General features: G+C 54.3%; 1 protein-coding gene across 1 annotated transcript; it reads right to left on the reverse strand.

Moving 5' to 3' along the window:
- Positions 1 to 1,683: 1,683 nt before the first annotated feature.
- AMER1 (APC membrane recruitment protein 1) lies at positions 1,684 to 22,924 on the reverse strand. Its single transcript, XM_090264941.1, has 2 exons — positions 22,778 to 22,924; positions 1,684 to 9,155 (listed from the first exon to the last, which is right to left on the reverse strand). Exon 2 carries the CDS (start codon positions 9,055 to 9,057, stop codon positions 5,413 to 5,415), a length of 3,645 nt encoding a protein of 1,214 aa, XP_090121067.1. The 5' UTR covers positions 9,058 to 9,155; positions 22,778 to 22,924; the 3' UTR covers positions 1,684 to 5,412.
- Positions 22,925 to 24,601: the final 1,677 nt, after the last annotated feature.

The raw sequence follows: 24,601 nt of genomic DNA on the forward strand, positions 1-24,601 counted from the left end.
ATTCCTGTACATGATTGACACCCCTCCCATGAGGTTCTTTCCTCTTTTGTAATATACTTTAGCTGGGCTTTGCTTGATTCATGAGGTCCTGGGGGCCACGAAGCTTCCTTGCTGGTCTGGGGAGGGGCCCTGGCAGCCCTCCGGTTTTGTCTGCAGCAGCTCTGTCCACAGCACTTTCAAGCCACTGCTATTTCAGGCCTCCTGGCTTGGGCATGGCAACCGGAGAGAAGTCAAAAAAAGCCCACCCTTGGGTGTCACACTCCCTTGCTTGTCAGGGGCCAAGGCTAAGAGTCTGTGTTAGAGAAACCAAAGCCATTATTAGCACAATCACCTTCTCCCGGTCGGTGGCACAGGTAGGTCTTCGTATGGGTAGTAGAAATGGGCAGGTGATTGCTGCCTAGGCTGGGACAGGCCAGGAAATCAGGACACGATGCCAAGGTGACTGGGTTATTATTGCGGCACACCTCTGGCGCCTAACCGATGAGAGGCCCTCCAGGAAGGGGCGGAAGCCACACGCTCCCCACTCGGCCCCAGGGCCGAATAGGTGAGGCTGCAAGGTGAGGCTGGCAGCTGCCTGGACAGCATCTCATCTGTGCCCATAGGCCTGAGAGTCCCACCATTAGACACACCCTTCTGATGGACGCATCAGTAGGACGAGCACCTCCTTGCTGTCTCCATTTCCCTTTAAGGGCAAGCCCAGAAACTATGGGTCACAGGCATGCTGCTGTGGAAAAAACCACGAGAACACACTTTAGTGACTGGGGGGGGGGTCCCTCTTGAACCCAGTTTATTAGCGTTCAGCAAAAGAAACATATGTTGTTACAAACAGGAAGTGCATCAAGATATCCAGATGTCAGTGAGAATTAGGATTGGAGAGGTCACAATCCAGGCGTCTCCGTGATGTCTCAGGAAGAGAAGGGGAAGTAAGGGCACATCCAGGGGCCATGCTCCCCTTTCTGCACTGGGAGAGAAAGAACTTTTCATACCTGGGGTTGGGATGTACTGCAGTTGCTAATCTCTTCCCTCTGTCCCCCAGTCATTTTATTTAACATGATCTAAATATACATTCCTGGTTTCTTCCCTCCCACCCCAACCCCGTATACAGCAGGGAAAATAAGCACCAATAGTAAACAGGAATAATAATTAAAGCCCTGCCTCTCAGTTAAGTCCAACCCTTATACACGCCATGTAGATTTTCTTCTTTGGAGTGACTACAGGATAAAAAGTAGGGATCAGGCCAGTAAGCCATCACCCTGACAGTCACTGTTTCCCAAAGTTCCATCCATGTGTGAGCTGGAGCAGGGCAGGGGAATAGGAATGGTGGTAGGGGGGACAAATTCCCCCAAAGCAGCATGAGGGGTCAAGGAGGTCCCCAATGTCTCTTCTGGGTGAACGTCCCAATCGACTGAGCTCCTGGTAAGTCCCATGCAAGGGTTTCCTCGATAACATGGCTAATTCCTGATGGCCCAAGCATCCCTGCCATCTGTCTCCCCCAACTTCTTGGAGAGACAGGGCATGGTGGAAACCCTCTGCACTCCCCAATGGGTGGAGAATGTCCCTGTCCCCACAATGTTCCTTTGGAGAATCTCAACACAAGTAGCACAACATGGGCACTCTGGCTTCAAATCAAAAGCACAGAACATAAAGAATAAAGAGAGAGAAAGAGCGAGAGAGTGAGAGAGAGAGAGACATGAATCCTTCCAGACATGGAAGGGGCAGGGTCCAAAAGGGGGAAAAAATGAAATAAAGGCATAACACGACACGCTGTCTACCAGGTTCCACATGCCTGAGTCACCTGGCGTTTGTCTAAGTACCTGGCACCTTCTGCTGTCCCTGTCATGGAGGGAGGGGACGGACAGTGTGGTACACCGGGGCTGGGGGAGGGGCAAGAGTGAGGGCCCTGGGCCGGTGAGATGCCAGCCCTCTGCATAAGCAGCAGCAATTTTTGTGTCATCTTTGTTTTGTTTAAAACTGTAAACAGCACCGCTTAAAAATAAAATATATCAGAAAAGAACCATTGATAAACATTGTTTTCCATGAATATAAAATGCAAACAATACAAAAATAGATAATTGACTTTTGATATATAATATATATATATATTAAAAACAACTTGGATGCAACAGACACATGGGTAAACTTGAAGTCTCCCTGCTAATCCCCCCATGCCTCCCTCTAGCAGTTGGGCCCGGGGGCCAAGGGCAGGTAGGCTGGTGGCACTGGCAAGGGTGGGAAAGCCGCTGGCAGCAGGATAAGGGAAATGCACCCTGGGTGTGAGAAGCTACTTCCCTCCTTGGTACAGCACAGAGGGAGACTAGTGTTGCCTGCAGCCTTTGGCCCAGGTGCCTCATGAACTGGTGCCCAAGCGGAGTCCGAGTGGGCAGAGCAGGCCCTATCTGGGCCCCAGAGCAGGGCTACCTCAAAGGCGCTAAAGCACCAAGAAACAGGCGGCCCTGGGAGAGGCCTCCTAGGTGGCCTTTTCTGTCCAGGCACTGGTCCCCCAAGGACCACTCACTTGGGAATTCTCAGGATCAGAGCTGTCTGGCACTAGATAAGCCTGCTGGGTAGAGATGAGGGCAGCCACCTCTCCACAAGACATATCTTGCCTTGAAGCCATATCCAAAAGCAATATCCTAAGACCTCGCAGTGCAGACATGGAGTTTACCTGGTCACAGCCTAGGAGGGGTGGACTTGACATTGACACCTTTATCCCAGGCACGTTTGGTGTCAGCCAAGCAAGCACTGGCCCATGTTTGGGAAGAGGCCTGGAGCTTGGCTGGCTGTCCCAGTGTCACCCTGCACTGCTATCGCATGTCCCTAGGAAGGTCTACTGCTTCTAGGCTGCAGCTGGGATTCGGCCAAGAACTCTTGGATCCCAAGTGAGACTCTAAAGTAGAGTCCCCTTCTGCAGCCATGCACCCTGACTGCCCCACTGCTGGCGGTGAGGATCCTGTCCCTGGGCTGGCCAGGACAACGAAAGGACTTGCAGGCAGAAATGTTGTCCAAACCATAAGCTGCTACTCAGTCCTAGGCCCTGCTCTGTGGTCTGCAACCTTCCAAAGCCCAGCAAAGGACGTCAGGGTTACGACTTCTCCCTTCAGAGGTGGCGCCTCTTGCTGCCCTCTCGTCAACCCTTGGCCAAAGGCTGACCACCTACTTTTTCTCTTCCCAGATAGGCTGGTGGCCCAGTGAGCTCTGGAGGCTGGTGATGGCTCTATGACCCGCTGTGGCTGCCACAGTCCACACCCAGACAGGAGCTTGAGCTGCCCGAAAGGACAAGCAGAGACAGAGGAGGCAAGTAGTGGGTTTTCCCGTTGTAAAGGCATTTGGTGAGTGTTTACTTCCTGCCAAACAGCCAGGCCGATTTTCAGCCCCACCCTCCCAGGGCAACTTTGGTGAGAGGACAGAAGGTTGGCATTGGGGCACTTCCCTCCTGGAATGCTGTGCTTGGTGTGAGGAGGGCCTTCCTCACCCTATTGCATTCTCCAGCACCATGACTGACACATTTCTTCATGATGCTGACGAAGTCAGCCTGGAGAGCGGATCTGGGTCCCCTGAGTGATGGTATTGGTGCCACGCAAACTGATGTGATGCTCCCAGGATTACAGCTTCTACCAGCTGCACCTGATTTTGGGGGGAGGGGCACTGGACCAACCCCAATCTGAGAAAGGGTGACAAAGACCAGTACAAACATGTCCCTGGGCAAGGGGCAGTTTGCCCACAAAGTCACCTCTGTGACTTGGGAGGTCAATGGCATCCATTCCCGAGCCAAATTGCCGTATCTCAGGAATGGCAGGAGCCCAGTTGACCTCTTCTCTTAACAGGCAAGAAAATGGGTGGGGGTGGGGGGCAAGAACAGGAGTGACCGTGGGGGCTCTGCAAGGATCATTATTTGTTTGTGTCAACACATCCAGGCCAAAAAATATTCCATTTGCTATTTCCAATAGATCTCAAAGGAACCCTCCCGTATTGGTGATTAATGAGAGGTTAAGCCTGGTAAGATCAGCCTATTGCAATGTCTCCCTGTCAGCAACTTTTCCCCACCAGTGTTTCCAAGCTAGTTTGCCATTAGGACTGTGTGGATGCAGGAGAAAGGAGGGCACCGTTCATTCCATAAGGGCTACAACTGCCTGGTCCTTTGATGATGCTAAGGGCTTGGCTAACTGCAAAATGAAAGCTCTTTACAGAGCCCAGAACAGCAGCCTAGATGCCTTTGGTATCCTGTCTCTCGGGAGTGCTAGTCTGGAGCTTCTTTACAGCATCCAAATGAAGGGCTGGACAAGGCATGAGGAATTTTTTGTTTCTGTTTTTGTGGGGGATGGCAAGCAATTTTCCCTTCTAAGAAGCTGGGTAGCCTCGAGCTCTGCAAAATCTGAAATCCTCTCTCCTGCTGGCTCGGATAAATGGACCTCCATTTCCTGTTCTTCCCCCTGGAACCTGCAAAACCCCCAACCCCTATAGCGAAGCCTAATTTAGGCTGCTTCTCTTCTTGTATCTCAGTTAAAAGAATGTATTCTTTGTGATGAGATTATGACAATTTCCTTTGGAGGAAAAAAAGAACCAAAATTCAAAAGCACCTGTAACTCAGGAAGTCACAAGCTTAAGACAGGAAAAGGAGGGGGGGAATCCTATCATTCCGGAGCTCAAGACTTATGGCAGTGTGTGATAGAACCCTATTTTGTCTTCTGTTTGCAATTGCAACTGGATTACTTTGATCACTCCAGTAAGGGGATTAGCATTTGTGTCTTCAACCCAAGCTATGGCAGGCCAGGCTAAAAGGCCCCCATCTGGTTATGATGCCAAAGTCCACAGCAGTAGGCGGTGAGATACATGCTACTTGATCCTCTCTAAGGACAGCTAGCTGGGACAAATAGATTACAGTCGTCTGATGTAATGGTGGCAGCTACGCCAAGACGGAATGGAGTGGGGGTGGGGACGATCTGTACCATAATTTCACATTGCTAACAGCAGACGAGCCCCTGTCCCCACGTGGGAGGCAGTGCAGACCTGGCTGTTCATCTGTGGTTCGTCACTCACTGGGCGGTAAGGTGGCAGGGGCGCTAAGGGTTCAGCCCGTGTCGAGGATGCATGCTCTATATATAATCACTAACTTGGCAACTGGGATAGGCACAAAATTACAGCATCCTGAACCCTGCGTGGGTCACAAGAAGAAACCCCGAAAGCAAAAACTGGAGCGCAGCAGCAGCCTCCTGGGGCAGATGTACTTGAGCTGAATGTGGCCACAGATGGCAGAAGAGGGAAGTGGGAAAACGAAGGCGAAAACTCGTAGGAGCTTTCCTTGGCCCAAAAGATTTTCAAGTGAAACAGCAACCCCCACCCCCCAATCCCTCTGCCCAACCCAATTCCCATTCACATGCTCAGGCCCCAATGCCCCCACGCCAACACTGATGATTACTCAGCCAGGTTCCCTTTCACGGCAGTGGAGTAGCTGGTGGGGAGAGAGGCACCTTGCTCAGCCCTCTCCTTTGACAGGTCAAGGCTGGAAGCCCCATAGTGAATGGGCTGAGGCTGTGGGAGCTCAGGGCGGACCCTGGGCAGCTGAGGGATGCCATGGGTGATGCCCACAGGCTTGGCCTGCAGCACAGGGCTGGGGCCGAAACCTCCGCAACCGGAGGAGCAACTGGGCTCGTTGGCAGGCAGCAGCACATCTCGCGGCCTGGCCCTCGCACTCTGGGAGGCCTGTGGCTGGAGGTTATAACAAGGGCCTCTGGGAAGGGGTAGGTGTGAAGGTCGAGCTCGTTGAGGCCCGGGTTCCCCAGGTGCCCTTGGCTCTGGCCCTGGTGCTGACAGCAATACTGGCATAGCCCCCGGAGGTACGCAGCACGCTGCCGGCCCATACAGAGACTGGCTAGGAGGCCCATCCGGATGATGGCTACTCATCCAGGCCGGGCCCGTCCCTACTGGGACGGGAGAGGGTGCCCAGCCAGGCCAGTCACAGGCCGCTGGAGGTTCAGTATAGAGGGACAAGGGACTGTCTCGGCCCCATTCTTCCTCTTCTTCTTCCTCTGAATCTTCCTGCTGAGCCGGAAGCTCATCAGACTCCACGTAGCCCTGGGCCAGGTGGGGATCGGACAGCTCTAGCTCCAGGGTCTCTGCAGTGTCAAGGGAGCGGCTCCTCCTGTTGAGGGCCATGGCAGCAGGTGGTGGTCGTGGGTGCATGCCAGGCAGTCCCAAGTATCGAGGAAGACTACTCACACCCCAAGGCAGGCCTTGGTAGAATCGGCTGCGGCAGTTGTTCAAGGCATGTTTCTGGTAGTAGCCCAGCTCAAAAGCTTCCAAGGAGGCTGCAAGGTCCTCGTCATTGTGGAATTCAGGATTCTCTTCACATTTGCCTTCCCCATCCCGTTCCACATCAGCAATGTCGAAGGTCACCATGGGGGGCAGCTCAGGGAGATTTTGAGTGAAGGATGAGTCAGAGTCAGAACTACAGGACATGCTGGAGAAGAGGTTCCCGTTGCTGGTGAACTCCACAAGGGCTTGCGAAAAGCTCACGGTGGCATTCCCTTCCTTCTCAGCCTCCTCTTCCTCTGGCTCCTCAGGGGGTGAGTAAGTAGGGTAGGCCCTCCTGGGAGATCCTCCAAAATTTGCTTCTTGCAGGTCTGGCTCAAACATGGCATCACTCTGGAAGAGCTGCATCAGGCAGGTACTTTGATCCTTCTTGGAGCAGGTTCCCTCAAAACGCTTCTCTAGAGGACGGAAGTCCCTCCAGTCCGGCTCGCTGCTCGCAGTGGCAGGGAAAGCCGACGTGGTTCCTCGGTGTGAAGTCTGAGAGGCCCCTGATGTCCCCGCCACCAGGCCCATCACTGACGGGCCTAGGGGTCTCCTCTGATACTCCATGATGGGCTTCACTGGCCAGGCCTGGACCTCTCGGATTTGGGCCTCTCGAGCACGAGCCTCTCTGGCCTGGGCCTCCCTGACACACGCCTCTCGCACACAAACCTCCCTGACACAGGCCTCTCGGGCACAAGCCTCCCTGATACAGGCCTCTCGGGAACAAGCCTCCCTTACACAGGCCTCTCGCACACAAACCTCCCTGGCACACGCCTCTCGTACACAAGCCTCCCTGGCACACGCCTCTCGTACACAAGCCTCCCTGGCACATGCCTCTCGGGCACAAGCCTCCCTGGCACATGCCTCTCGGGCACAAGCCTCCCTGGCACATGCCTCTCGCACACAAGCCTCCCTGGCACACACCTCTCGGGCACAAGCCTCCCTGGCGTAGGCCTCTCGGCCTCGGCCCTCTCTCAAGTGAGCTTCCTGGGTGTTAGCCTCTCGGGCACGTGCCTCCCGGGCTTCTCGGGCCTCAAGCTGCTCCCGCCGAAGCTCCCAATACAACAACTGCTTCTGGATGGTCACTAGCCGTTCTTCCTCTGTCTCCATTGCCCCAGGTGGCCGAGAGGAAGTAAAGGGCTCGAGGTTCAAGAAAGGGTCAAATATCTCAGAGCTTCGACCATGGAGGTCATAATGGCAGTCATCCCCAGGTGGGGAGTTCTCAAGACTATCATCTGGCTCATAGAATTCATAGAGGGCATCTCCACTGTAGCTGTCTCGGGGCAGGCAATCCCTGCGGACGAGCCCCAGGGCCTCCCCTGAATCATCCTCAAATCCAGGTGTGGTTGAATCATAATATCCCTCATCACTGTTGGGGGCAGACTCTTGCTGGTCACTCTGAGGAGTCAAAAGGTCTCCAGGAGCTAGGCCAGGATAAGACCGACCTGGGTCAAAGAGCACATAGCCCTGGTGGCCTGGTGACGTGGTGGGCTGGTAGCCCGCATTCACATTGGGTCTTGGGTACATCTGACCACTTGCCCACAGATATTCTAAGTCGTCATCTTCTTCCGCCTTGACTTCCTCTTCTTCCTCCTCTAATTCTACCTCCTCATCCTCCTCTTCTTCCTCTTCATCATCATCATCTGGCAAGGCCATCTCCTCCCCACCTCCTTGGTAAGTGACCAGGCAGGAACTTCGCTTGGTCCCATCTCGGTTGGCCCTCTGGCCTCCAGAGGCCATGCTGTCTGTCATACTGTCCATGTCCTGCTCTGCTATGATGTCACCACAACCTGTCAGCGAGTCAAAACTTTTCAGGGATGTGACATCTCCAAACAGGAGGCTCAGTTGGTCCCCCACAGGGCCACTGGGTGGATTTACCTCTCCTGCCACCACCTTCTCCCCTGTTTCTGGGCTCTGGGGCTCTTCTGAGCCACTGGCTTCAGGGGCAGGCTTGGGCTGCAGGACCACTGACGCACAGACTCCCATGGGTTTCTCTGGATCTTTACGAGCTGTCTTCTCAGTGGCTGCTGGAGAAGGCTCTGAGGCTGAAGAAACTTGCGGCCCAGGGACATCTTGGGGTTTGGCACTTTCCTTTCTCGGGTCTTGAAGGGTTTCCTCAGCATGGGATGGGAGGACTGAGCTCACGTGCTCACAAGGCCTGGCTTTGGCCTCCTCAGGCCCCTTGGCCCCTGGCTCCCTTTGCTCAGCCCCAGAGACCTTATTCTTCCGGTGACGGCGAATACTGCTGAAAAACCCTTTGAGGCCTTTCTTTGGCTTGGGCACAGAGGAAGCCTTCTCAGCCCCAGCTTTGTCTACGGCCCCAACCGCAGACGTCTTGTGTTTGGAGCCTGTCTCCAGAGCTCCATGGGCACTCTGGGAACTGGGAAGCTGGCAGGGTGACTCTGGCAGAGGTAAGCAGGGGCCGCTTCCTTCACCAACAATGCCTTCATGGCTGCGGGCTGCTCCACTCAGGCCATCGTGGGTCTTGCTCTTGCTAAGACCCTTCTTGGAGCTGCCTTTCCCAGAACCTTTGCTCCGTCCCCCTCCAAAGAAACTAGGCAGGGTACAGATGCCCTTCTTGCCACCAAAGAGTTTCATAGCAGTTTTCTTCAGCCTACCTGGGCCAGACGAGGGTGGCTCTGACGCTGGACCTTCTGTCACCTCCGCTGCCTTGTTCTGGGCTCCTTTCTCTGCCCCTTGGTCCTGGGTATCCACAGAGGCTGCTGCTCCTCTGGCCTGAGCAGCTTCATCTTTTTGGGTCTCCATGGTGACGGGGACAACTCAGGTGTGTTCAGCTGGAAATGCAGCGTTTTGGCTTCTGGGCACTGTTATGATGTCATCAGTCAGGAAGCATCACAGTGGGTCTGGAGGAGACAAGAGAGAGAAAGACAGAGACAGGACTGGTGAGCAAGCAGCCAGGCAGGCTTTGTTTTCACAGGTGTCTGTGGTTTCAGGCTTCAGCGGAACGGGGGAGAAGGAGAAAATGTAGGGAAAACCTTAATGGGGTCCATATGCTTGGCTCGCTGGGCCAGCCTCCTCTGGGCCCCAAGGCAGCGAAACCCTACACTGAGCAACAGGCAGCCGTCCCCTCTACCCCCTTGCACTGGGCAGGGGAACTGCAGATGTGAGAAAGGCCCAGTGGCGCTATTGGGTGTGGGTGGGCTGGTCAAAGGGGGTAGGTTAGGGAGAGGCAGGAAAGGCAGGATGGAGGTCAGCTCTGACGTCATAGAATTTTGGAAAAGCATCTAGCGAAACAGCCCCTGGAGGCCTCACTGACCTCTGCGGGGTGCAGGCCTCGAGTTCACCTCTGCCCGGGCTCTCCCTGACATCTTGCCCGGGGCGGAGAAGAAAAGAATACCTGAAGTTTCTCCTCCTCCTCAGAGGCTCCCTAAACTACAGGACCTTCAGAAACCCAGAGCAGGAGCCTCACAAACCCCCATTCTGGAGCTGCAATCCAGGACCTGCTAAGAGCGCTTGGTGGCCTTGGAGCAAGGAGCTCTCTGGGTTTCGTATCCTCAGTCGGAGAGGCGTAGCAACCCCTCCCCCACGTGCTTATGTGTGGGGGTGGTCTAGGTCAGACTTCAGTGACTGCCCTGCTGGGAAGAGATGTGAACATGGCCCTTGGACACTGGAACCCTCCAGTTCTACTTCAGAACCATGAGGCAGACAGTTCCTTCTCCGCGCCCCTCATTATGTTGGCCCCCATCACGCTTCCCATCTCTAGAGAGAACTTGAAGGCACAACTGCACATGATTCATGTTCCTGGCCTGAGAGCTAGGCTCTGAACGTGTCTTTAAATAAATAAACCTGGTGCAAGGCACACCCTTCTGGTCTAGGCTCACAATCCTCCAAATGGCCAAATGCCACAGAGATAGGATAAAAAGAAATGAAAAAAGAGTTACCATCCACCTCTAGCTACACATAGCCTGCCCCTGAAACCAGGGCTGATGTATTTATGCCAGTTACTACAGCTGGTCAGTGGCTAGATCAGTGAGCAGCCTGCTAAAGCCCAGTGACCCTGCCCTGGAAAGTCCCTCACCACTATGGCCCTTCTCTGTAGGGTCGCCACTAGCAGACAGGGAGCCAGGATAAGGGAATGGAGGCAGGACCGCTGCTGGGAGCCAGACAGAGAGGCAGGCACCACTGTGCCCTGGCCGCAGCCGGCAGCACAGCAGCCCCGTGATTGCTTGCCGCCATGATAAAAGTCATGCACCTACCCCCAGTGGCAGACAGTAGGGCAGCACCAGGGGTATGCTCTGGCCTCTGACCTTATTAGAGGAACCCATCTGGAGCCCTGGTCCCGTTTCTCAGACATTAATTCTGGGCCCTGAGCCTTGCTTGGCTGGATATCTGAAGCATCAGTGTGATCCAGGCTTCCATCAGGAGCACTCTGCAGAACTGCGTATTAAACTTGGAGGAAGATAATGGCTGGTCATCCAGAAAATAAAAGGGAAAAAACACCTCATCTGACCCCCTCTCTGCAGAGCTTTGTACTCCCATCTGCTCAAGTTAGGGTACTTTTCCCGTGTGACATGTTTTTACGTGACATTGTTCCAGCTCAGCCCTCCAAACCATAGCCCCAATAGACAGTGGCTCCCCAGTCCGGCAAACACACAGTCACACACACACACACACACACACTGCTCACAATCCTGATCCTGCGCTCCGATGGGAGTAGGGGCCCTAGCATGTATTTGAACACCCTCCCTGCACTTTCCAAATCACTGAAATGACTGACAGCATTGTCTTTATGGTGTGGGCGTGCCGGAGATGGGGTGGCAGTAGTGCCATTGTTTGTAAAACTGTACTCCCCTCTGCGGAATTGATGAGACAAATCTCTCCTGTTATTTGGTAAGTGACAGATATTGAGCACAGTGATGCTAGGCGGGACAAGGAGGGGGAACCCCTAGCCCTTGCTTTTGGGGAGTTCCTAGGCTAACTGGGAGAGAGTCCCATATGCGACAATCTGAAAGCACAACATGAGGCAGGCCTTAAAGAGTCCCCGCCATTATTGCTGAGGCTTTGTTGGAGGGCCAGCACTCTTCATACCTCATCATCACATCCCAGGAAAAATGGGAAAGGTAGATTTCCGGCCAAGACGGAGGCCTAGACAGACACGCTGCATCTCCCTCCACACCTAAGAAGGAATACAACTAATCAAAACTAGAGACAACCAGAAGTTCCAGAAAATCAAACGGCATGGAAGTCCAGCAAACAAAGAAATAAAGAAGAAATACTCATCCAGACAGGTAGGAGGGGCGGAGCCCGGGCAGAGATGACGCAGTATGGTGGCAGCAGCGGCCGCAGCGGTGGTCGCAGTGGTGGTAGCAGCAGGCAGGCGGAAAGCTCAGTCACATGTTTTAAAAAGCCGGGAGGGACACGTGGGGAGCGCTACCAGCACCAGACCAGATCCTGCAAATCACTGTCCCAGCTCTGGGGACAATCAGGCCTCATTGCTTCTGACTGTGCAAACCAGTGGGGGTTGAGACGGAGGCAGAAACTGCCGGTCTCAGCACAGTCCGCTTGTTTAAAGGGCCCCCACAGTCCTAGAACGTCCGCAGACCCACCCACTCTGGGAACCACGGCCAGGGCAGCAGCTAGAGGGGTGCCAGTCTCATACGGAAGAGGGAGAAGTGCCTGGAAAAGGGGCCACTGCTGAGCAGGCGGCATTGTTCCCTCTCAGACCCCTCCCCCACATACAGCGCCACCATGAGGTGAAACGGGTGGCCCGTTACTGAGGAATCCCTAAGGCTCCGCCCCTTACAGCGTAACAGGAGCAACAGTACTTGCGCAAATCACAGAGGCAAACACAGAAAGATGAGGGGACAGAAGCACGACCCAGAAGTGGGGGCAGATCAAGGTCCCAGTGGCACAAGTAAGCAACGAGCAGATAGCACGCCTAACGGATGAAGAGATAGATAACTTAACAGAAGCACAGTTTAAGGCAGTGGTGATTAGGATGCTCACAGCTCTAACAGCAAAGATTAAACAGGACGGGGAAAGAAGGAAGGCTATCCTGGCTGAAATGAAAGACAATCCATATGAAACTAGTGGTGAGGGAGGGAAAACCAGGGAACAAATCAACATATCAGAACATAGAAAAGGAACAGTCAACCAGTGCAGAAAGAGGAAACGAGAAGTGAGGAAAATAGGAAGAGGCTCAGAAACCTCTGGGACAGCTATAAACGTGCCAACATCTGAATCATAGAGATGCCAGAAGGTGAAGAGGGAGAGCAAGAATTTGAAAGCTTATGTGAAAAAGTAATGAAGGAAAACTTCCCTAATTTAAGGAAGGAAATGGACATACAGGTCCAGGAAGCAGAGTCCCAAACAAACAAGACCCAGGGAGGACCCACCAAGACACATCATAATCAAAATGACAAAGGTGAAAGATAAAGAAAGAATTTTAAAAGTAGCAAGAGAAAAGCAGAGAGTTACCTACAAAGGGGTGCCTATAAGACTATCAGCTGATTTCGCAAAAGAAACTTTGCAGGCAAGAAGGGACTGGCAAGAAGTATTCAAGGTGATGAAAGGCAAGGACTTACAACCAAGATTCCTCTATCCAGCAAAGCTATCATTTAGAATGGAAGGGCAGATGAAGTGCTTCCCAGACAAGGTGAAGCTAAAGGAGCTCATCATCTCCAAGCCATTATTATATTAAATGTCAAAGGGACTTACTTAAGAAAAAGGATATCAAAACTAAGAACATTAAAATGAAAATAGTATCACAACTATCAACAACAGAAGCTAGGGAATAGAACAAAGGTAAACTAAGCAGACAACCAGAGTGGGAACAGAATCATAGATATGGGGAGCATGTCGGGGCAGGGCAGCTGGGAGGGGGAAGAAGGAGAGGGAGGAAAATGGTGCAGGAATTAAGAAGCAAGGTAGGAGTGTGGGGAATGGACAGGGGGATGTTGAGAAGATCTTTATACACAACCCACGGACATGGACTAAGGGTGGGGGACTGCTGGAGGGATGGGGGTTTCTGGGTGGAGGGGAACAAAGGGGAAAGAAATTGGGGCAACTGTAACAGCATAATCAATAGAACATACACAAAGGAATGTGAGTGGCTCAGTGGATTGAGCGTCGGCCTGCGAGCCAAGTGTCGCTGGTTCAATTCCCAGTCAGGGCACATGACTAGGTTGCACGCCAGGTCCCCAGTTGGGGGCACAAGTGAGAGGCAACCACACACTGATGTTTCTCTCCCTCTCTTTCTCTTTTCCCCCTCTCTCTAAAAATAAATAAATAAATAAATAAATGAACAGATAAATAAATACTAAAAAAAAAAAAAGAATGTGAAAGGGAAAAGGCATCCCCCCTGGGCTCAGCAAACCTATCCCTTGTGGAGGAGGCTTTCAGTCTGACTCTTATCACAGGGGTGAGTGGCAATGGCAGTGATTTAGTGAGGAGAGGGGGTGGGTGACATCAGCAACTGTGAGTTGGCATCAAGGAAGAGCGAGGGCCAAGTGAAAACGCTTACGGGCCTAGATTTCCTCATTAATTGAAGGTGGACTGTCCTGCTGGTGTCAGGGCCATGGCGCATTTGCTGTTGCCCTTACTTCTGGCTCCACTGGGGAAGAGGCCAGCCCACTGCTCTCTGTCCTGTCCTCTTCTCTGCCATAAGCATCTGCAGTACGTTGTGGAAGGAGCCATGGGCCACAGACAGGGGTCCGGGCGCCATGCCCGGGGACGCAGAACAGGCAAAGCAGCCCTCTGTGGAGATCAGAACAGCTCTTTTACCTGTCCCCGTTTACCTGGTCCACTGCAGTGGGGTGGGGTTCAGATGGGACAACAGTCACCAGGAGCCCTTTGTAAACTGTAAAGCGCAGTGCAAATGAGACAGACTGGCAGTGCTGTTGTTATTACTGCCTTCCTGGTCAGGTCCCAGTTAGCTGCGGAGTAGCAGACCCTGTGTAAAAGGCCACTCATTTGGGAGAGCCATGTACTGTGGGGAGCCTGAGGTACCAGGTGTCTTGGCCCACACTGAGGAGGAGCCAGGTGCAAGGGGATTCTGAAGACACGTGTGTGGGTTTATACAAAGTTCTCTCCTGAGGGGAGTTTGCAATGGCCTACGATTATGTGGTGGCAGTGGGTGAACGAGGGCGGGTGGTGTCCCGTGACTGAGATTCTCTCCCTCTAGCTTCAGGCTTTCTTCCCAACAAGGCCCAGGGTCATCTTTCCTGGCAAGAACCACCCTGGAACCAGTGCCACCTCCCCGCTCCCTGCCCAGCCCTTCCTAGGACCATGTGTTCCTCACAGCCACCCACAATGTCTCTGTCTGCTTCCCCCAAAGACAGGAGGCACAGCAGCGGGCGGTGAAGACTCACAGCTGGTAGCCCCGAACCCAGCCCGCCCCACCTCGCCACCTTTGACTCAGGCCCTTTCTCTACTTTCCTCGTTACCCCTCCGGGTCCTGGTGCTGCCCTGCCCCAGTGGGCTATGCTGCCCTTACTTTGGGCCAGAGTTCACTGGGCAGGAGAGTGAAGTGTGGCAGACGGCAAAGGGGATGAGGGACAGACCTTGTAGCTCCCCTAGGCTGGAACTTCCTCCCATCACAGTTCCCACCAAGAAAGCGGTCCTGCCAAACACAGGGTCCTGCAGCCCTTAGGTTTCACAGCCTGTGTGGCTCTCCAAGTGTCAGGCGGGCCTGTACATTAAGGGAACCCTCCAGCGCTAGTTTGTGGCCCCAGGCAAGGGCCACTTGCTGCAGCTGTCCCGGCAGGGCATGGGATGTGGCCATCCCCGCTCCCAGGGCCAGCTCTGATCCATTCTGGAACCAGTAGAAAGCTGGCTACTACGGCAGAGCTTCTTCCTTCCCCCTGCTCTCCAAACAACAGGCAGGAGACCAGCCGCCAATGTGCCTCGGGGACCCTTCTTGGTGAGGAGGAAACAGTTGCAGCCTGAGCCTTGCATGTTCTGGCCCAGCGTCCTAGGGTCACAGCTCATCCAACGCAGCGAAGGCTGAGTCCAGGGAAGGAGTGTGTGGATTTACGTGGCAGCTCCAGAGGCATGGCCCAAACTCCTCCACTCAGCTCTCCTGGGGACAAGCCCACTCTGGATCCATCCTGCCCCTGGCTTCTCACTAAACCCGGGCTGAGGAAGGAATGGTAAGGATAGGGAGCCACCCCACTGCCCCCTGCCCCCACCCCTGGCAGTCAACTACTTCTGCACTGCAATCAGTTCTGCCCACCTGGGCAAAATCAAGTTCTTTCAGTTTCTTCAACTGAAAAATGAGGCCACACTGCGATGCCTACCTCTTAAACCTATTACAAAGAACAAAACCAATGTACGTCAAGTACCAGATACAATGCGTTATATAGCAGAGGCTCAAAAGCAGAGCAAATAACTTTTAAAATATTTTACTCAAACTATAGCTGAACAATTTCTAGCAGCAAAACTACTTCAGTCAGGGTTGAATAGGGTGCTTTCTGGGGCTCTGTGGATAAGTCACCAAACCACTTCGGGCCTCAGTTTCCCCAAATGGTAAGTGACAGCAGCTGCGTTGTTATCTCACAGGAGGCCTTGGTTTCTGCTTCAGCTGAACTTTCATATTCAGGGACCCGAAAGTTGCCTCAAGTCAGGTACTGGCTAAAGGGCCCTGGATTATCTAGGTATTTCAACCAGGCAGATTCTCTAGCGCAGGCCAGAAAGGTCAAGCATTCAGCCTCAGCCCAAAGTACCAATGTCAAAGAAAATGGAAGTAACACATCCATCATCCAACTGAGGGTACTTTACTAGTTTATAATGTGCTCCCCATTCCCCTGGTGGCGGAAGGTAACTCCTGGTCACAGAGAAGAACACTGCCTAGGCTTGGGAAAAGATCTGCCTAAGGTCACACAATGGCACAGTCACGGAGCCACATCGGCTCCCAGGGCTCTGGAGTCCCAATTCCATGCCATTCTGCTGCACCGCGCTGGTCCCCAATCACACGACGAAGACTGAGAGCCAGGCACACAGGGGCCTTCATCTTCCCCCCTCCCATTTCACCACAGCCCCAGCCCCAGCGGAACCTTCTCTGAAGTACTTCCAGTCCTCGCTGGCTGCCACTGTTTTGGCCCCATCTAAGCACATTCCAAAAAGCCTGCTGACCAGAACCCAAGGGCTGCCAACCCAGCCTGGGGCTGTCGTCCTCATCAGTGACACCCACCCCCACTCCCAGACCATGGAACGTGGTGCTCTGCTCTCACTTCCCTTGGGAGATAAGTTTGAGGGGCCAAAAATGGGGGGGCATCCAACAGAAACCTGCCAACTGGGACAAAGATGCAGAATTGGAGGTATTGTTGAAAGAAAATGACCCACGACAAAATCAGAAACTTCATTAACCATTTTTAAAGCCCACAGACAAGGCCAGGTGTCCAAACCATCCGTTCAGGGCCCGAAGGAAGGGCTGCCCAGCTTGGTGCCTGTCGGTGGTGCCGTGGATGCTACTGGCAGAGCCCCACCCAAGCTGTCCCTATCCCCACCCCTCACTGACTTTCATCCTTTCTGTCCAGGGGCACCTCCTCTCAAGAGGGCACCCCACCAATCTAGAGGCAGCACAGTCCCCCGCGGGGCCCCCTCACCCCTGCTCCTGCTCCTCCACTAGCAGCCTCTCGGTGGAGTTGATAACATACTCAGCCTCAGGTGATTCACTCTGCCAAGCCGCAGTCTGTCCATCCGTGTCGCTGCGATGGCCCCTCCTTTCCCTTATACTCAGCACATCTGGCACAGCACAGGAGCTCAAACAACACTGCTTCAGCGGAATCCCAGCTGGGCTGAAGTCTCTCAGGCCGGGACTAAAGTGCCCCGGCTTTCCCCCTTACAGGTTGCAGGGTTTAACAGAGCGGCCTAACCTCTCTGACACTCAAATGCCTTATCTGGAAAATGAAGAAAATGTCACCTACCATGGAGGATGGGATAAGGATTCAAGATGATGAATGGCAAGGGCAACTTGCTCACCAGGTACAGAGCAGATGTTCAGTAAAGGAGCCTTGTGATGGGGCCCCTTCCAGCCACCTTCTCCGCTGCTGCTGCTGAGCTGCTACATGTGCTCTAAAGATGACACGAACCTCTTAGCTACAATCCCCCCTCCCCGCCTCTCTCCTTGCATCCTGTCCGTCCTGCACAGCCTTGCCAGGTTCATTTTCCTACAGCCCTGATTTCAGCGAATCACTCTTCTGCTTCCCAAATTAGTCCCCATTGCCTACAGGACCTGGGCCAGACTCCTTGGCCTGACCTTCAAGACTTGCTCTCCCCGCGTGCCCCGCTCCAGGATTCCGAGCCTCACTCCTCTGCTCCTTAGCCCCAGCGCCCAATAGACAGGGGCTTCTCCAGTCTGCGAAATGAGGTCATCCACACCCCACCTCTCCCAAGAAATGGGCTTTCCTGGGGACTCTTCTTGGTGCCCCGGCCTTCACCTCCGGCTGCTGACGTTCCATGCCCAGCTAGCCTGGAACAGAAGGGGCTCCTAGGGTCATGTACTTGCCACTCCCTTCTCCAGCTCCCAAGCCTCCTTAGGGAGAAATGTATTTCAGATGGATGCCATGCCTGCATAGTACGGCTTCCACTACGTCAGTACTAGCACAGCACGAGTGAGACCGAAGACAGGAGGCAGGCACCACCCCCCACCGCCCAGCCCAGCTCAGATGCAGAACAAGAGCGCAGCTGACCTCAGGGAAACAGATGTGATGAGGGAGCCGAGGGAAGCCTGCAAAGGGAAAAATAGGCCAAGTGAACAACGCAGACCCTTGACTTTCCTATGTATCCGCTCCCACAGACAAACCATAACCTATGTGAGAGGCCAGCTAAGGAAACTGAGGCTTGGGAGGGGATCAGGATCAATGTGCTCACAGCCTTGTGCTTTTGTGTAAATTGGGCAAATCCGTTCCTTGTTCTGGGCCTCAGTTTCCCCATCTAGAAATGAAATATCGGACCAGGGGCCCTGCTTGCCCAGGTTTAGCGAGAAGCTGGGACAAGGGTAGTCCTCAGCCCACATTTCTAGTGCCTGCTGAGTCATGCCCCTACCATGTGACTTAGGGGGTCCCAGGCTTCTTTGGGAGACCTGGATCCCTCGTTCATGCAGCCCAGTCTGCCACTGCAGGACAGAGATGCATTTCAGCCTAGACACACTCCTGTTTCAGCCTAGACACACTCCTCCCGCCTGCACCTCATGACTCTGCCTAACATTGTACTTTCAAAATGGACTAGGCATAGCCCGCGGATATTTTCTATTTGACCAGAGAGGAGGGGCACCACAACAGGCCCACTGCAGCCCTCTTTCCCCTGAGAAAAGCTACAGCCCCTAACAGGGCAGGCTGAGGAATGCTGGCTGGAGAAGGAGGGTTAGTATCTGCTTGGAAGGCAAAAGGGGAAAAAACCCTGCAGGAGATTAAAGCAATGAAGGCTCTACAACAAGAAATGCAGATCAAAGGGTTGCAAAGACCACCACAGCACCAGCACATCAGCCTCTAACTCTACCAAGACCCCTTGAGCCATTTTCTCCATTGTCCCCCTTGTCCCCTAGTCCCAGAGCGGAGGTGCAGTGGAGCAGTGCACCCTCCCTCAGCTGGCACCTGCGCCTCTGCAGTGGTTCTGGTTTCTCTCCCTGCCTTGCCAGAGATACACTTACACAGGCACAGGTTTGAAAAGCAAGGCCGAGGACAGGAGATGAAGGTCTCTGTGATTATTTAACTTAGAGGATAGAGGTTGGAGAGATGGTTTAACACCTATGAAATCTCCAATAGATTGTTAAGGAGAAGAGCAATGGTGGCCACCTGCTCTCAGCTCCACCCCCCGAGCGCATGCACACACACACACACACACACACACACACACACAATTTAAGTACAGCACGAGAGACTCATGTTAGCTCTGAGAAAGAACTTCCTGGTAACGATATGGGTGCAGTGCTATAGGAAGGCTCTGAAATGCCACCCTGGGATCTTTATCTTTATCACCTATTTTATCTGCATGGACAGGGTTAGAAACAGGGGAGCTTATGGACTAACACTGGGCATGCCCTCTTCTAGCCGCGAGTAGCTTATCTGCAAGTGAGGGGGTTGGAAGCCCCTTCTTCCTCTTTGGTTTTGTAAGCAAGCCAGTGACCTGTGAGGCTTGCTATTCCTCATTCCCTTATTCCCCAGGACCAGTGGAGCAGAGCTGCTCCTCCTGTCCACCCTGCCCCCGCCACCGCCCATACACACACTTTCCAAGAGTGTAAATGTAATAGTTCTTGAGGAATTTTTCACAGCTCCACTATGCTAGGAGGCAATTCTCAAGACTGCCAACATCTTCCAGCTACCTCCCTTCCTTCTGAAACTTTCAGCCCCTGACAGGCTGCAGACCAAGATCAAGAAGCACAAGAGAGTCATGTTAGGGGAGAAGGGGATCCCAGATGGGGTTCCCGAGCTAACACTGCACCCCTTCACCCTTAAGGAATGGGTGAGGCGAGATGAGGGTTTGGCTAATGAGATGTGTGTTGAATGAAGGCCATGGGACACAGTGAGATACAGTGGAAAAAGCCACTGCTCAGGAGGAAGCAGCAGCCTGTCCCCCTATTCCTAAATGCTGTGCAACCTTAAGCAAGTCCCTGTCGCTTTCCAGGGCTCAGGACTCCTGTATCTAAGCACAGAAGTCCAAACTGGGGCTCCCTAAAGGTCTGTGCAGCTGGAAGGAAGGGGATGAGCAGAGGCCTGGAGGGCCCTTAGCTTCCACCATGTTCGTCAGTAGGCTCCAGGCTCTCTCCTTCCCCCTCTGCAACCCCAACAAAGCAGAAGGGAGGCCGACATGGTACAGCTTCTCTCTAGAGATAGCCTACCTCCCAGTTCTACTTCCGGATCCAAAGGTGGTCTCTTACCTGCTAGACTTACGACCAAGACCCCACTCTAAAACCCTTGCTAAAACTCCAAATTAGTGTGGCATATTTACACACACATATATCAAAAGCTCCTAATTCCCATTCTTTGATGGCCCCTTCCCTATGATCACATCCCCATTCCACAGGCCAGCATTTGGGAGCCCCCACCACTGGGCATCAACCACCTCAGAGCAAAATAATCTCAACCAGAAAAGACTCACCTCACTCAAGCGGCCTGTCAGCCACCTCCCTCCCATTCCTAATTTTGCTCATACCACTAATCTTGGCCTAGCTAAATTCCTCTACTTTCTGAAAGCTTCCCAGGATGAGCCACCTGCATATAGAGATCTTCCATCTCTCCACGGTTTGCCTCTAGGCTCACGAATAAGCAACCAAAGGTACGTGTAGTCTGGGGTCTGGGCAGTTCAGGTACTGAGCTGGCTGCAGAAGGGAGATATTGGGATTTAACTTTTTTGTATAGCTGCAACCCATCCCCCTTCTCCACCCTCATTAGGCATAGTCCATAAGTACCTGAGCCTTCAGTGTCATTTCTGTAGTCACTTTCACATGGACCAGGACAAGTACAAGTTGGAGAGGTACAGCAAGCCCTTCTGGGGGCATTTCTTAACTGCCATGCATTGCTAGGCTTTGAGGGGGTTGTGCCTGAGTTCCAGCTTTCATTGACCCCTCTGAGGGCTTCGGAGAGAACTCGGACATCCGTGACATCAGGGAGACAATGTGGCAGGGAAACTTAATTATAGTTTGTCTCCTATGATAAGCCCCCAAATGCCCAAGGGACTCGGGCAGCTTGGCAGAGTGCTGAGAAAGAAGAGATCATCATGGGTTGCAAGAGACAAGCAGGAAAGGCACTGAGAAGGGCCCAGAGAACGTGGACGCGTAGAGTGAGTGGGTTTGGCTATGGGGAGGGGAGTTACATAGGGTAGATATGCCAGGTGGTTGCTGGTTTGAGGCAGGGCAGAGGGCTGGTCCAGCACTGGGCTGCAGATACCTAGGTGCCAAGTTAGGGGGCTTGTGTTGGCACTAGTCAAGGTGGGAGGAGGTGAGTGTACTGTGCTATCTGCAATACTTATTGGTGTCACAAAAGTCACCAGCTAGCCTTCCTCCCAAGTGACGGATTTACTGGGTCTCACTGTCTCCTCTCAAATGGTTCTCCACCGTCAGAGGTTGGTCAAAGGTCCAAGAAGGGCCTGCCAAGCTGCTGGGTTGCTCTGTCTCTCCTGCTCCTCAGGAAGGCCTCCAGTCCATTGCCAGGGCGGTAGGCAGGGCTGAATGAGGGGAGCCGTACTGGGGGATGGGGGCTCTGCTGGAACCCCCAGGTGTGGGGTGGGGATTCCAACAACGCAGTGCCCTTCACCCTGCCCATACCCACGCGGATGCAGCAGGAGGGCAGAGCCGCAGAGGGAGGTGTTTGTGTGCGGGACAAAGCTGGCCTTGAGCTCGACACCCAGGCTACCAAGAGTCTGGCCAAAAAGGAGGGTGACTGTGCGGGGCCAGTCGGGCTGCATACCGGACACCTGGTCTGTGGCCCGCCTGGTGGACACAGCTCTTCGTGGCCAGGGAGCCTAGGCAAAGTCGGGCGGTCACCAGTGTCAGAAATGTCTGCAGTAGACAATGACAGTGGCCCGGCGGGCTGGGTATTTTAAGTAACTGCGAAGTTGGCCGGTTTGTCTGCTTCTCTAGCTCTCTCACAACAATCAGACGGTGCTTTCCCTACTACAATAATGGCTCCTTCGGCCTCTGACACAGAAACCCCCTCCCAGCGTCGTCCTTATCACTATTTTTAAACGGGAGGCTCGAGAGAAAAAACGCGGCCAGTGTCCTCCGAGGGAAGAGGAGGCGCGGCGAGGGCCGCGGGGAGGGAGGGGCGAGACAAAGCGGCCTTGCAGTTCTAACGCAAGGACTAGCTTGAGCTCTAGCTGTAACCCAAGGTCCAGGGAGAGAGACACCCCTGCCAGTCTGCGGGGGCGGACGCCAGATTAGCTCGGAGGCCCAGGAGTAGGGGGCGCGGCTGGTTGGAGCCTCAAGGCCGAGCTTCGGAAGGGGAGTGGAGAACTTACAGGCCCACTGTGCTCCCCCAGGGAGGAGGCAAACAGTATGGATTAGATACCCCAATCCGTGGGACCTAGGCCCCTGCGTTGGCTTGGTCCACAGAGGGGAGAGGCAGGAGATGCGCAGGGGAGAGGAGAGGAAGGGAGGGGCGGCTGCCGGGCTGCTGAATACCCGAGTAACACAGCCGTTCCAGTTAATGTGCTATAACAAAGCTGCAGAGCTCCGGCCTACAGATGCACCGCTGGGGGTGCTGGCTGGCGGCTCCCCTCCTGGGACCGCGCAGCAGCACGTGCGGGCCTCATCCCCGCCTCCCCGAGAGCCCGGAGGCAGGGCCCAGGCTAGCCCGCCCGCCTGCCCGCCCTCTTCCCCCACCCCCCAGCCTCGGTGGCCCAGGCCCAGGGGACTCTGCCCCGGCCCTCGCCAGACAGTCCTCGAGGCGGGTTCCAAAGGGGATCGGAGAGTGGCCCGGAGGCCCACCGGCCCAGCCCTAGAGCTCCTCTCCAGGCGGCCTGAGCGGAGCATGCGGGATTGCACAGGACCGTGGGCAGGCGGGGGCTCCAGGTTGCCCCTAGCGCTTACCCGACCCGGTTCGTTTTCCAGTCCGGTTATTGTGTGCTGCACGGCGCGGGCCAAGGCTGGAGCCTCGGCTGCTGTGGCTGAGAGTATCGCCGCCACCGCTGCTGCTGCTGCTGCCGCCACCACGGCTCCAGCCACCTCCTGCACTGGCTCCCCTTCCCCAGGCTCTGGGCAGCTCCCCCATACTCCCTCCCCCACAACTCCACAGCCACAGGGTGGGGCGTCCGCGCCCTGATTGGCAGGCATGCGGCCCAATCGCCACGGGCGGGAAGGCGTGCCCGCCCCGCCCCCTGTTTTCCTCTGTGCGTATCTCTTTAAATGCTAATAAGTCTGAAGTGGCGTTGGAAGGGGGCGGAGAGGGTACAGAACCCCTCACAGGGACTCCCCACTCCCGCCCCCACACCTGGCGGATGGCTGCAGGGGACACTGCGAACGGGCGGGCCGGCCCCGCCCTGGTGGGGCTCGCAGGAGCCCTGGTTTCGGTTTTGCATTCGTCCCGTTTCCGTGGTCGCCATGCAATCGCGCTGTGGCGCCCTGGCCGCCACCCGGCAGTTTATTCCAAAGGGAGAGACGGGCAGAGAGAGGCGGAGCGGACTGGCTGGGGAGCCGGGGTGGCTGCAGAGCCCTTTGGAACCTTGCTGGGCCCAAGCTTAGGCATAGAGAAGGCCCCGCAGCGCGCGCGCGGGCGCCCCCAGGCCGCTCACAGGAAGGACTCACCTGCCAGGGAAGCCAATTGTAGCTCCCGCGCCCCAGCTTTGTCTGCCTTTTGGGCACACCAGGGCCTTTAGGGACCATCTGTGCCAACTTCCACCAGTTATCAAAGGGTCTGCTGCTGCCTAGAGAAGGGCAGGCGCATCCCCAAGGTCACCCAGCCCGCCAGCGCCAGCGACAGGGACAGATCTGGAATTCAAAAGCCTGGGCCCCAGGTCCAGGGCCGCTTTCACTTTCCTCCTCTGGTGAGACCTGTTTCCATAGTTTGACCCTCACTCAAATTTCCCCAACTTTCACAGAAATCGAGAGGATTCCCAAGGTCTACAGAGGCCTCCTCAAACTTTTAATGGTGAACCAAGCTTTGTGCAGTTCCCTGTCCTTAAAAAGTATAGATACCGAGGAAAAAAATCTTGTCTAAGCCCAGACTGGAGGTCTCAAGGCTGAGGGTGGACTGAGGAGGCCTGTATTAGGCTTGCCCCCTGCAATGTCTGGGATGTGTAGGGGCAGTGCAGCCTGAGCTTGGGTCTTTAGGGTGAGGGCATGAAGTGGCATTAGTGGCTGCATTAGTGGCCCCCAGGGCCAAGGGAGCTGAGGCAACAAGAAATCTAGTTCTACCACTGGTTCAAGCATATCCAGAAGACCCAGCCATAAAACTCTGTGAATGTCTAAAAACAGAGATTGGGGGGAGGTGAGGAAGAGGAGGGATTACAGCACAAAGCCTGCCATTTTTGCATTGCTCTACTGGGTCCTTTCTGCCTTGAAAAGATCCAGCTGCTAAGCTGGTAACAGGAATACTGCTGTCTCTGCATGTGGGGAGCACAGGAACTGACATGGCCTTTGGGGCTGGGATCTGGCTCGGGTTCTGCCACGGACTTGAAGTATAACTTTGACCAGTCCATCTTCCTCTCCGTGCCAGTCCATCACTCCATCTCAAGCTCCTTGATCTCTTCCAGCTCTGACAGTTCAACTCAATTCTTGCTATAGTATTCCATGATGTTCTATGACCTTCCATGACATTCTATACAACTCCAACAACAATCAGCAATTTGAATGTCAGACCTATTCTAGTCCCAAGTCTACATCAATGGCAGGGATAAGGGAGCTACCATTGGCTGG

This window comes from Furipterus horrens, unplaced genomic scaffold (genome assembly GCF_987537825.1).
Source record: "Furipterus horrens unplaced genomic scaffold, mFurHor1.1.pri manual_scaffold_17, whole genome shotgun sequence".
Taxonomy (NCBI): Eukaryota; Metazoa; Chordata; class Mammalia; order Chiroptera; family Furipteridae; genus Furipterus; species Furipterus horrens.